Source organism: Clupea harengus, chromosome 7 (genome assembly GCF_900700415.2).
Source record: "Clupea harengus chromosome 7, Ch_v2.0.2, whole genome shotgun sequence".
NCBI lineage: Eukaryota > Metazoa > Chordata > Actinopteri > Clupeiformes > Clupeidae > Clupea > Clupea harengus.
Window position 1 is genome coordinate 748,854 of NC_045158.1, and position 14,441 is coordinate 763,294.

General features: G+C 39.8%; 1 protein-coding gene across 1 annotated transcript in view; it reads left to right on the top strand.

Moving 5' to 3' along the window:
* The window catches only part of dnah10 (dynein axonemal heavy chain 10), an 83,560-nt gene that overhangs the window by 46,992 nt on the left and 22,127 nt on the right, over positions 1-14,441 (top strand). The window contains 14 exon segments of the mRNA XM_042708187.1: positions 2,516-2,776; positions 2,864-3,036; positions 3,174-3,267; positions 3,361-3,528; positions 3,616-3,804; positions 3,939-4,110; positions 4,887-5,090; positions 5,191-5,271; positions 5,461-5,658; positions 6,563-6,724; positions 7,048-7,222; positions 8,770-8,951; positions 9,219-9,355; positions 13,185-13,402. Of these exon segments, the coding sequence (XP_042564121.1) occupies positions 2,516-2,776; positions 2,864-3,036; positions 3,174-3,267; positions 3,361-3,528; positions 3,616-3,804; positions 3,939-4,110; positions 4,887-5,090; positions 5,191-5,271; positions 5,461-5,658; positions 6,563-6,724; positions 7,048-7,222; positions 8,770-8,951; positions 9,219-9,355; positions 13,185-13,402 (2,414 nt within the window).

Here is a 14,441-nt window from a genome sequence, read left to right on the forward strand (position 1 = left end):
TACACATACAAAACCCCCACTCAAATGGTGTATTTAACCTCCAAAACTTTGACTCCAAAATAAACTTTTTATTTTTAAAATCATTTATAATTTATTTTTAAAACATACAGCCATGAATATTTATCATGGTTGGAGGAACATCACATCATCGGAGGTGAGATACAATGGAATATACAGTATTTGCTAGGCATCATGACACACATGCATCCACAGCTTTGTAGCCATGCACCACAACACACCTACTGAACTAGACGTACTGCAGAACGCTACGTAATGTGACCGCCGCACAAAGTGAGAGAATGAGCATGGACTGATTCTGAAATCAAGGGCCCCCTGGGCAGGAAAGCCTCCTGGGCCCTTCAACTCCAGCAACTCACAGTCCAACCACCCGGTGCTTACATGACATATTTAATACCTGTAGATTGCCTACAGGAGTCACGCCACATCAACACATGATGCAATAAGCTATATTAAAGTATCTGAATTGCCAACAAATAGCACCTTAATGGACAAAATAAAGAGACAGCTGTACAGCCTATCATACAGGATTTACAAGACTAATACCACAGGCAGCAGCTGAGTCTGTTCATCTTGTTCCTGGCCCAGCATGCCTTGCCATTGACCCAGCCTGACCTTTCTCAACCAATCACGGCAGGCTTTTGCAACCAATCACGGCAAGGCAGGCTTGCTTAACGTATCATAGAGATATTTGAATCGCAGTAGTTTGCTTTACTATTTGTTATATGAAAATAAATATGCTGAATTTGTTCAGTTTGATTGCCAGTCATGATTATAGAGACATAATCTGCATACTTATAGTATCAACAACATATCCAATCTGATACCTAGGTGGATATTCAGGTATAACCACACCACAACTAAGTACAAAATGTTGATTAGCCAGACTTTTATGAGGAAAAAGGATATTCAAAATATCTACTATCACTTCTAAAGGCCCTCAGAAACCCTTAGGATCTGAATCTGAAAATCTCGCTGGGGTGGAGGGCTAACTGAAAATGCAGCAGTGCCCCTGTCACTGACAAACACATGCTAGCCATACAGTGGGGAAAATAAGTATATTTGAACCCCTGCCGATTTCGCAAGTTTGGCCACTTGCAAAGAAATGTGTGATCTATAATTGTAATGGTAGGTGTATTTTAACAGTGAGAAATAGAATATCAACAAACAAATCCATATTTGATGCAGTAATAAATAAATAAGCACTCAACTAAATCGCATGGATATAGCCATAGTGGAATAGAATGGACACATCTACATTCTGCAACAGTACCTCCACCTCTGCACCGGTGAAGTTAGATCTGTGTTTACTCGACCAGTGCTCGCTTTCCGATTTGGCTTTCGAGTTGCTTTCGCGTGGATTCGGTCGATTCTGACTGCACACTACGGTTGCGTGCCCTTATAAGGAGATGGCGGGGCGTGTGTGTATGCAAATCCAGGTGCACGAGGAACGCGCGTTCAATTTAAGAATCCTCATTCGGGGGAGCACAGCTGAGAACACTTTGGCTGCGTAAGAACCCATTTTCAGGCGTTCATGAATCAGGCGGAGATCTTTTATTACGTTGGTCTTCCGAAGTCCGTAAGAAAACATTTCAGAAGACACTTCAGAAAATGTTCGAGAATGAGGTCCAATGTGAGGTTCTTTTTATCAATGTACTTGCCAATTATTTACAGTTTTGAGAAATATGCATGTATGTATAAAATGTACGATTATTAGTTGAAGGCAAATATTTTGTAGAGTATCAACATTTATAACACAACAGGGGAATACACTATCATAATAATACGTTTAAATATAGCTGCAGGCAGCGATCATTGAGGTCCAAGCAGATTTTCATTAAGTTTCAACCTTTACATCACTGCCAAATGTGATTGGCCGTTGGCTACCAGTTCGTTGAGCAAGCCAATTGGAACCTTAAGAGATGTAAGCAAATGTAGCCAAGTATAACCATCAACCAAATGTAGCCAAGAATAAGCATAACTAATTTCAAAATTTTTGTTTTAGTTTCTGTAGAAAATGACTGTAGACTTGCACCAACAACTGTGAACAGTACTCTCGTCATAGGCTAGTTAAAAGCACTTTATTGTGAAAATGTGTGCCTCATCCTGCTACACCAAGGTTGTGTTGAGAGAGAAACATGTCTGTACATTTAGTACAAAGTAGTACAAGTCGTTATGATGTGTGCTTGGTTTCCAGTGGTTTCCCAGTGGTTTCCAGTGGTTCTCAGTGTTCATGTCTATGTATATGTCCTTAGGTGGATGACTTCATGGGGCGACAGTGGTACAGGAGGTAGAGAAGTCGTTTAGTAATCAAAAGGTTGCTAGTTCGATTCCCTGTCGAAGCGTCCTTGAGCAAGACACTGAACCCCTAATTGCTCCTGATGTGCAGTGTGCCATCAGTGTAAATGTAAAATGTGTATACATCCTTGTAAGTCGCTTTGGATAAAAGTGTCTGCTAAAATGACTAAATGTAAAATGTCTATGTCTATGTCCTTAGGTGGATGACTATGGTACTCAGCAGCCCATTGCTTTGCTAAAGCTATTACTGGACCGTGGGGGCATGTATGACCGTGGAAAAGAGCTGAACTACAAGATCCTTAAGGACCTGGGTTTCATTGCTGCCATGGGCAAGGCTGGAGGTGGCCGCAATGAAGTAGACCCACGTTTCGTTTCCCTCTTCAGTGTGTTCAACATACCCTTCCCTGCGGAAGAGGCTTTGCATGTCATCTATTCCTCTATACTCAAAGGCCACACCAAGGTGAACTGTGCATTAACATTGAGCTTAAGTAACACCTCAAATATAGGAAATAATATCTAATTCAATTATTGTTTCCTCCTATATTAGTCATTTGAAGATTGCATCCAGAATGTTTGTGACAAGCTGACGTTTTGCACCTTGGAGTTGTACAAAATGATCATTAAAGACCTTCCACCCACACCCTCCAAGTTTCATTACATCTTCAACCTAAGAGACCTCTCTCGGGTCTACAGTGGTTTGACCCTGACCAACGCTGAGAGGTGTGGAATACTTTGAGCTGCACTTCCACGTTTAAGTCATTTTGCAAATAATCTTTTTAATAATTGAAATCACAGTTGATCATTAATATTGAGTAGTTTTTTTCTATGAACATTTATAAATGACTGCCTTTTTGTAGGTTTCTTACAGTCACCCAGTTTGTTCGTGTGTGGAGAAATGAATGTCTCAGAGTGTTCCATGACAGACTCATCAACACAACTGATAAAACCAGCGTGAGTCACTCTCCATAGCAAAGGATTTTCAGTGCCGAGTTTGGTCATCAAATGCAGTTAGGTTTGAAGGTGCAGTGATTTTTTTCTGTGCAGGTTCAGGGACGTGTAAAGACCCTCATAGAAGAACACTTCTCAGCAGACCTGGAGTCAGCCATGAGAGACCCCATCCTGTTTGGTGATTACAGGGCAGCCCTAAACGAGGCTGAACCTCGTGTCTATGAGGACATACAGGATTATGATGCTTCTAAAGCCTTGTTCCAGGTAATGCAAATTCAGAAAAGAAATGATAGGAAAGGAAACACCACCTCTTTACCACTTACTTGATACATGTAACTTTGTTTGCTGCAGGAGATTCTTGAGGAATATAATGAATTCAAGACCCGAATGAATTTGGTTTTGTTTGACGATGCATTGGAGCACCTGACCCGAATCCATCGCATTATCCGTATGGACCGCGGACATGCCCTTTTGGTTGGGGTGGGTGGATCAGGCAAGCAGTCGCTTACCAAACTGGCTGCCTTTACTGCAGGATGTGAGGTAATGTACCATAATGCACCCATATATTAGGTGAAAGCTTAATCAGTCAAATAATTCTTTCTTTGTTCCGTGTAACCTGATTGCTAATCCAGTTTTGAGAGTATTGCTTGTATTGTTTTGTTCTGTTTTCGAAGGTATTTGAGATTGTGCTGAGCAGAGGTTACTCTGAGGCCACCTTCCGTGACGATCTAAAGACTCTCTACCTGAAGCTGGGGATTGAGAACAAGAAAACGGTTTTCCTCTTTACTGATGCTCATGTGGCTGAGGAGGGTTTCCTGGAGCTCTTGAACAACATGCTGACCTCAGGTGCTTATGACCATTAGCACCAGCTCAAATGAGTCTAGAGTTGTCTCGTCCTTCTTTGTGAAAGCACTTTGACTGAGTTTCATACATATTACAAAGGTACCTGTGAAGATGTCATTTCCATTTGTCCATTTGGAATGTAAAGCACTGTGATCAGTTTGCCCTCATATTCATTAAAGATTCATAAAGGTTAAGAATACACACACAGACAAAACCCCAAAAAGGTTATTTTCAGGGTCAACTATAGGTAACCATACATGCTAGTCTTTTTTCAGACCAGTCTGGGCTACCCAAGTAAAATGTTGGAAAATGTAAAAGATGCATACTCTGCAATGTAGGGAAAGGATCATACCAGTGGTGGATAGTCAGGACCTGTTAAGAGTTCTTTTGAAAGCCTAAACATTTTCAAAATGAAGGAAAATGAATGCATTCATAAATAGCATTTTAGTTGTTGATTATCTATCTGCATCTTCACATTTTCCCGATTGCTTCCTACTCTCATCACATTCAAATACGCGGTTTAACAGCGTAGAAACAGACAGGGGAGAGGACACGTTTCATTCTCGAAATGATACGCAAATCCTTCAATACATGTTATATATTCCTGCATCTAGATGATGACGATGATGATGATGATGATTATTAGTATTATTATTTGCATCTGTAGCTTAAATGTCCATGGATGCATTTTCATGCAAAAAAAAAAAAAACTTTAGTCTTCATGGCCTTGATTAGAAGAAATCTTTTATCTTATTTATTTTGTATCTTTTTCTGTTAAGGGATGGTTCCGGCACTGTTCTTGGACGATGAGAAGGAGTCTGTTTTAGGACAGATCCGTGATGAGGCCTTGAAAATGGGATTTGGTCCATCGAAGGAAAGTGTGTGGCAGTATTTTGTGAACAAGAGTGCCAGCAATCTTCATGTTGTCTTAGGAATGTCCCCAGTAGGGGAAACCCTTAGAACACGATGCAGGAATTTCCCAGGTACAAGAGTATGAACTGTATTTTTTGGATGATCTGAGGTATTCATTGTTTTGGTCATCATTGAATGTGTCTGTAATCTTGTATTTCTGGTATGCCTCAGGTCTTGTGAATAACACAGGTATTGACTGGTTCCTACCCTGGCCTCCTCAAGCATTGTATGCTGTGGCACAGACTTTTTTGGGTATGTCCTAAACAGATTCCTACCTTTTAACAGATCATTAATTGGAAATGATTAGTTGTCTCTCTCACCAAATCCACCATTCACAGTTAGTCAAAGCCTTCATAAGGTTTCTGGATATACAATGTCATTGATGTTTGTAAGTGTAAAGTGTCAGAGCACCTATCGTGACCCCCTCATGTTCTCCCTTAGGTGAGAATCCCATGGTTCCAGAGGTGCATGCTGAGGCGGTCATAGGCCATGTGTGCATGGTGCACGCCTCTGTAGGGGACCACAGTCTGAAGTTCCTCCAGAAGCTTCGCCGTAGTAACTATGTTACCCCAAAGAACTACCTGGATTTCATCAACACCTACTGCAGTTTGCTGGAAGATAAAGACCAATACATTCTGGGTGAGAGCTTTGCTTCTAACACTCACTGAAAGTTTTTGAAGCTAATTTCCAAGAACTGAAAGAGGATCAGGCATTGTTGGACTGACGTGTGACTGAGGGTATTATTGACTTCGTTCAAGGAGGTTTAAACAATGAGTTTACCATGGAATCTGTTTTTCTGTTAGTTTTTTCCTAAACTTGTTAGGCATCTGGTTGAATTTCAGGTATATGTATAAGTAAGTAAGTAAGTAAGTAAATAAGTAGTATGCATCTCATATTTGTATTTTTACTTTCAAATACTACTTCACTATAAAATAACCTGTAACTGTAAAAGCTGTTATTTTTTTTTGCTGGAATGTGTGCAAAAACATACTGCTTATATAATCAAAACGAAGTCTTTAGATATTTAATAGAACAACTAAAGAAGGGATGGATATTTACTCTGTCTTACCACTACAATGACTGAGAGATGTGCAAACCTGCACAGCTCACTTATTATACGGACATTTTAAAACTGTGTTTTTTTTTTGGAAGGAAAAACTTTTAAAGCAGCAGTGTGCAGCAATTTGTCCCTTTCTGAGGTACTATTTTGGTATCATCTGCCCAGACTATGCACTATGTACAGTCGTTCTCTGGTACAGGATGGACCACTCTGCAAACATCTAAGAAAAGCTTTGACAGAATGACGTGGCCAACTACGTATATTGCAAAAAATCACTAATTGGCATGCTCGCGAGCTTTTAATAGTGCCATGATAATGTGGGGCAAAGGTTGAACATGACATTTAAGAATTCCTTTTTCTCAGCTTTTCCAACAATGCAGCCTACTTCAGATGGTTAAAGAGACATGTAGATTTGAGTATCTAGTTTGTCATGAAAGTTTCTGAACTGAATAATGTACTTTTGTGTGGGTTTGTGTGCTACAGCTCAGTGTAAACGCCTTGAGGGAGGTCTGGATAAACTTGAGGAGGCTAGTGTCCAGCTAGCTGAACTCAATACCAAACTCGCTGAGCAGAAAGTGGTCTTGGCTGAAAAATCCACGGCCTGTGAGATCTTACTGCAGGAGATCTCCATCAACACTACTGTGGGTCAGTATGAAGAAAAAGAAAGAACATAGTATTGCCACACAGTTTTCCTATAATGGTTTATTTCTCAGCAAGCATGCAAGTTGGCATGCTGTAATCGAACAGCATCTGCTAAATGACTCTATAGAATCAAAAGTGACAACAATTGTGCGACTGTAAATATCCTGTGTAGTGCGTGGTTAGTGGAATCAGATGGTAATTATAGGGCGTAACTGCTGGTGGCTGATGGAGGAAGATCGATAGCCGAAAACTGCACATATAGAGAAAGACTAAATTGTGTGGATGAATTTACAGACCTAACCAAAGAAACTGTTTGTTCAATGCAGCTGAGGAGAAGAAAAAGCTGGCAGAGGACAAAGCTAAAGAGATTGAGGTGCAGAACAAGGTGATTGCAGTGGAGAAGAAGGATGCAGAGAGCTCTCTGGCGGAAGCCCTGCCAGCTCTGGAGGCGGCCCGCATCGCCCTGCAGGGCCTCGACAAGTCTGATGTCACTGAGATCAGGTCAGTCATGAGGCAGATTCTGTTCCACTGTTTGGAATAATCATTGCTCCTTTTAAAGTTCAACAGAACTTTGGAAAAAAATATATATTTAATCTCCTTCCAAATGAATTGTGCAGTGCATATCCACACTATTTAATCTCCTTCCAAATGAATTGTGCAGTGCATATCCACACTATTTAATCTCCTTCCAAATTAATTATGCAGTCCATATCCACACTATTTCCATGAGGTTGAAGGGTCCTGATTCCAAAATAGAACATAATAGATGATCTTGCTTTCATGCAATATGCATGACAATGGAATCAAGAGGACCATGGTGCATTTCTGTGGGTCAATTACTTAAGTGACATTGATACAGTGATCCTCACACAGGTACTCTAGGAGTAATCACTTAATAACAGTGGTTTTGATATCTCATCATCTGTATATAGTAGTGCTGTCAACCGATTAAAATATTTAATCGCGATTAATCGCATTTATGTCATAGTTAACTCAAAATGAATCGCGATTAATCGCAAATTTTTATCTATTCTAAATGTCCCTTTGTTTATTTATTTTTTTTCCATCATTTTATTTTTACTTTAATGCCCTTATCAACATGGAAAAGTTGATTGGCTTGCTTTATGCAAATGTTTTATTTTATTGAAAACCAATATTGCCATACAGGGCGGTACCTTTATAAAATTATAAAGTGCACATTTCAGGTAAACAAGGACTCATAGGACTAATATTTTCTTTTTTTCAAGTTTGCTGGGAACATAGCAGTCAGGCCTCTTATTTCAGAAACATTGAACCGTAACAGTTAGGTTACCAATAAAAGGTAAACCTACTACTTCTTTGCTTTCAGCCAGCTGCCTGTTGATATTTTCAGACAACAGTGAAGCTCGCTTCTTTTGCACAACACAACTTTTAAAAGTAAACTTTCCATTCAGAAGCTTTTTATCATCCATTTCGCCGTATCGCGCTCACCATTCACTCAAACCGTAACGTTAGCCTACTACACAGTTTGCGAGGCCAAAAAGAATGGTAATCTTAAAAAAATAAATGAAAAAAATCGCGTTAAAAAATGTACGCCGTTAAAATGGGTTTGCGTTAACGCCGTTAATAACGCGTTAAACTGACAGCACTAGTATATAGGCTTAAAATGTAACTTAATGATGTGTCGTTGATGTTGCACAAGTTAGCAATAAAGTATTTAAAAAATATATTAAAAGGTATTATGTTGATTTAGTTGATACCTGCAGAGTTGGCTGACTCTAAACCTGAACTGTATCCTACTGATGTAGGGTATGTGTATGTTACCTCTTAGATTTATTACATTGCTTGCAAGGCAAAGTGTTGTATTATCACATCCCAATTAATGCATAGACTTTGCTCTGCTATCATTTTGAAGATTTTCTAGGTGAAAGCTTAAAATCACTTATACTTACAGTTGTTAAATGTTTGTAACTTTGTAAAAATGGTTGCTTTAATGTTGCTTTTCATCATGGTCTGTTATCTTCATATGGCAGCTTGCTTTGCACTCACACTCTTTTGCGTATGTACAGATCCTTCGCCAAACCACCTAAACAGGTGCAGGTGGTATGTGAGTGCATCCTGGTTATGCGTGGTTACAAGGAGATCAGTTGGAAATCGGCTAAGGGGATGATGTCTGAGACCAACTTCCTGCGCACTCTGATGGAGATGGATTGTGACTCTATCAGTGTTAGCCAAGTCAAGACTGTTCGAGGTGAGATACACTCAGAATAGTTGAGTTTCCTGAGTTTTTTTCATATACTGGGACATTTCAGATGTCGTTATGTAAACACATATGTAATGTCATGCCTTCATATCAGTCAGAAATATGAAACATTGTAGGGAAATTACATTTTTGAACACTGGTGTACATGTTGAGTGTCAGTTTGGGTAAATGTAGCTTTTCAACACGCTTTTCTACAGGTATGTAGGCAAATCTACCATGTTTTTTTCCCCTCGTTTTGTTCATATTTTCCACCAGGCTTCTTGAAACATCTGAACACCACCTTAGAGGAAATGCAGGGAATCAGTAGAGCTGGTTCAGGGATGCTGAAGTTTGTGGAGGCTGTCATGGGCTACTGTGATGTTGCCAGAGAGATCAAACCAAAACGAGAGAAGGTGAGAAACTACAAATCATGCATCTACTACAGTGTAGTCATTGACAGTAAAACATTAAAAGTCATTAAAACAGTTTAGTCCTCTGGAGTCTGAGGCCTGTTTTTAATACTTGTCCCCTAACTACAAAACATTGAAGATATACTAGTAGATATACTATTCAGTACAAAGGCAGATATACTACTCAGTACAAAGCCAGATATACTATTCAGTACAAACGCAACAGCAATAATAAGAATCTGTGCTATTCATTCCCACACAAATTCCTTCTTGCCCAGAACCTTACTTGATTTCACACAAGAGTACTTCAGCTGTTTTTCTCCACAGAGGTCATTGCCACTCTGTGCAATAACTCATAAGGAAAATGGGAACCTTTAGGGTTTACAGAATTGTTTTTTGATTTTGTGGTATTCCTATAATTATGGACATTGGGCCTCATTCTCGAACGCAGTTAAGAATAATTTAAGAAGGAATATCTTCTGAACTCCACTTCCGGTGGATTTAGGAAAAGATTTGGCATTCATGAAAGTTTTCTCATCTGGGATTTGTTCTGAACTTCAGAAGACTTTCAGAACGCGAAATAGCAGTCGTAAATCGGCCAGAGTTTTCTCAAATGCGATTCCTCAAAACCACAAGATGCCCCACTTGGCCGCTCCGTGTTAGAAGTGTTAAGGGCTGAATTTGTGAGAAATTGTTGGTGATTGCGTTCACATCAACTCTACAGACATCCTCGGATTAAAATAATTACAATAATAATAAATACGAGAATATTTGTATCATTAACAATTACGTTTCACATTTATAGTCATGATTCTACGAGGCATCGTGATATCCTAAAATAAATAAAAGGACTACACGAACACTGCAAATGTAAGTGAATAAATAAATAAGCACTAAACTCAATCGCGTTGATATAGCCATAGTGGAATAGAATGGACACATCTTCATCCTGCAACAGTACCTCCACCTCTGCACTCTGCACCGAAGAAACTTCAGAAAATGTTCGAGAATGAGGCCCATTGTCCATGTGCCCTGGGTCCAAGATTTCTGGAAAGTTGATCATGTCTGACAGATTCCTTTTATAAGGAGGTTTATGACCAGGGACAGATTCCACGCTATCAGTTGACCCAGACACAGACCTCCATAAAATAATTAAAAAAGAGGAACAGCAGGCTATGACTAGCCGTGCTTGGTATTAGCTAGCTACATTAGCCAACAAATTGAGCTATTGCGAAAATGTAACGTTATGACTTGGCCAGCATAGTAAATTATTTCAAATGCCGCTGATGAAGCCGTTAGAGTTGGCTGAGATCTGGTAAGCGGATCCGTGCTGCATTTGAAACGCGGAGGACCATACTGAAATAGAGCTGGACCAGTGCTGGCCCGTATCTGCTGCAGATCCATTATGTGGATCCATGCCACTTTTGGACCAATGTGCGTTTGGTGCAAGGAATGGGTCTGGTTGGCAGATCCAGGCCAAACCGTTTTGTGGATCCGGCACAGATCCGTCCCTGTGTCTTTTTGCTATCTGGGTTTCCACCAATTGTTCCATACATTTTTGGTGTAATGTTAGACCTTTTAATCAAACCAAATAGATGGGCATCAGTCATTTAGGTTAGCCGGGAATAGCTAGAGTAGCTCTTGTTCCATAGCAAGAATTTGATGTCCATCTTTGGGGATCCTAGTGATGGATTTGGACCATTAACTGAATATAGAGGCTCAACTCTTTATACAGTCATTGGTTTGGACTAACATGCCACTTTGAAAATAGGCTTTTCATCAGGATGACACACTCATATGGCGTTTAACAAGTTTAGGCCTAATGTTAGTTCTGTTTGAGGCTAAGCACTATTGGCTGTCAACTAAATTAGTAACTTGTTACAGCTCAAATAATGAAACAACTGAATTAAAGTGATCCAGCCAGCACTGTCTTCAACCACTAACCCAGCGGCTGGGTAACAGAGAACAACCCAGAAGAAGTTAAAATGACCCGACAAAATGACCCAACAGCCTCAACCCAGTGTTTGGGTTGAAAAAGAAAAGGTTGAGTCCCCGTCCCCGTCGTTCACTGCATTAGGCCTACAACAACACACCACACCACACTGCCCCTTTCAACAGACTGGCAGACGCCCATCATTCTTCAGTAACAACAATGCAGCCACTGCAAGCAAGCAAACTAATGACAAGTGCTGCTGCGTGCTCGAAAGAGGTTACAATTGGGAAATAGGCCAAGTAGTTCTTTTTCAGTTAATAAGATAACACTTCATTATTGAGTACTGTATAGCCTACAGATTGATGCTCAAGCAAGCTGTTTGCAGTAGTGTAAACATTAATTAGGCCAGTGGTTTTTCAACCGGGGGTACGCGTACCCCTGGGGGTACGTGAAGGCAGTCCAGGGGGTACGTGAGATTTTTTGAAGATATATTTAAAATTAGCATCCATTCAAAAATCCTTCAAAAATAGTTAATAATAATACGGCTCTTCAGAATGTTCCAAAAAGTTCAGTTGATTTATATGGGCCATATGTGGGTTAAATGTCTGCGTTCGCAGGTCTGTAATTTCTTAATATTCACCGCTGCGAAAAGTTTATGACCGCTGTCATTGGCAACGGGTTTTGTGCTTCTAATTCACATCTTTCATATTATTCCGCAAGTAGTCCGGTCATTTAACGTAACGGAAAGTCATTGAAACTTGAAGTCAAAAGGTGGGTTGCTACGCATTTGCGTGAAGAACTATTTTTTCTTAGCGGAAATCACGAAATGGCAACAAAATCGTTAAAAAGAGGTATTTTGGAGGAATGTCTTCCATGGTTTTGGAAACACTCCTGGAAGTGTCATCTGACCGTGGCCTCCAGATGAAGTTTGCCACATCCACATTCACACAGTTTTGGGTGTGTGTGAAGCAGGAGCACCCTGACCTGGGAGAGAAAGCTTTTGAGCAGCTACTACCCTTTGCCTCCACATATTTATGTGAGGCCTCCTTCTCTGCAATGACTGTGATCAAAACAAAGCAGAGAAACAGACTGTGCCTGGAGAAGAGCTTGATCACAGCAGTTGCCTCCCTGCCACCAGGACTGACAAAGATTCTCAGTGAAGCACAAGCACAAGTTTCTCACTAAAACTCAGTTCAATGCAACAATGTTCAATATTCAGTGTTGACAGTTTAATAAATCAGACAATGATGGCATAGCGCTGTGTATTACATCTTTTTTTCAATCAAAAATGCTCTGCGCTGGTTAGGGGGTACTTGGCTGAAAAGATATTTCACAGGGGGTACATCACTGAAAAAAGGTTGAGAACCACTGAACTAGGCAACCTAAATCAGTGCAAATGTATACATTTGTGGTAGAAGGACATTAAACTATCAATTTCCACCTTGAATGCACTTTGTGTACAGAGAGGGAGGGAGACAGTGAAGTCAAAGCAGCCAGAACTGGGAAAAGTTAGAGACTTAACGTTGTCTTTGTTGCAACAGTTAGAGACTTAACGTTGTCTTTGTTGCAACAGTTAGAGACTTAACGTTGTCTTTGTTGCAAAAGTTAGAGACTTAACGTTGTCTTTGTTGCAACAGTTAGAGACTTAACGTTGTCTTTGTTGCAACAGTTGAAGTAAACACAGGGCATAAGGGAGTGGATTATTTGTATTATTATTTTATTTGTCTCATTTTATCATGTAATATTTACACAGCAATAGGGCATCAGTCCATTATTATGCTTCATAGTTTCACAATTTAACCCCACGTGATTCAGACCAAGTAGACTTACTTACTTACTTATTTTTGAAAAAAAATACTGTAGTCATGTAAATTACTAACACTTCCCTCTTTACTATAGGTGGCACGGTTGGAAAAGAACTTCTTCCAGAGTAAGCGTGAACTGGAGAGGATCCAAAATGAGCTGGCTGTTATCCAGAAAGAGTTGGGGGCACTTGGACAGAAGTATGAGGAGGCCATGAGTGAGAAGCAGCTATTACAGGATGAAGCTGAAGTGATGGAGAGAAGGCTCATTGCTGCTGACAAGCTTATCTCTGGCCTGGGCTCAGAGAATGAACGGTTGGTCAAAGAGCTTCACATACTAAAAGTTATATTCATAGCAAATTGTCACAGTATCTGTGTCGCACAACAAAGGCTTTCATATTTGTTTTTCTTTCTGCGATTCTTTACTATGTTGTAAGGAATCATACAGGCATCAAGCCTGGATAGTGCCAACACCACTCTATTCCATCTAGTTACTTTGTTATGTTTGTCAACGGCCCTGCAATCATCTAGAGCAGGGGCTCTCAAACTTTTGCAAGCTGGGCCCCTCCAAAGCTGGTTAGGTGCAGTTGGGGCCGCCCACCATAGATAGATAGCATATTGTTATTGATAGGCCTATGGTCATACCTTTGGTCAAGGTTAGGCTATTGTTATTGTTAGGCCCATACAGACAATTATTATTACTATTACTACTATTTATTATTAGTATTGTTATTATTATTATTATCAGTAGTAGTATGCCTATTAGTAGGCTATTTTTATTAGCAGCTATGTGAGCCTGCATGCTTTCTTATTATTATAATCATCATCATTATTATCACCATCATTACATTATTACTATTATAATGAATGATAATCAACCAATTATTATGATTATTATCATAATAATAATTAGTGTTATTATTGCTATTATTAGGCTACTATTATTATTATGGGCCTCTCTTTTTCAAAAAATCTTGCAGGTCTGTCAATGTGAGACATGAGCCTGCTTTGCCTTGCATAGGTCTTCAATTCTTGGTCCAATGTTTGATAAACAAAGCCTCAGGTCATCCTCGATCTGTGCGCAGTTGCGATATTCAGCAAAGTACTCCTTAGTACTTTGCTAAGAATAGGCCTACAGCAAGTGCAGGAAGGTAATCTATAGTCTAGTCTTTTAAAAGACTGGGCCTCATTCTCAAACATTTTCTTAAGTGTTTCGAAAGATCAACCTAAGAAAAGATCTCCGCAGGATTCATGAACTCCTGGAAATGTGTTCTTAAACCACCAAAGTGTCCATAGCTGTGCACTGATTCTTAAATTGAACGTGCATTCTCGTGCACCTACATTTTCATACATA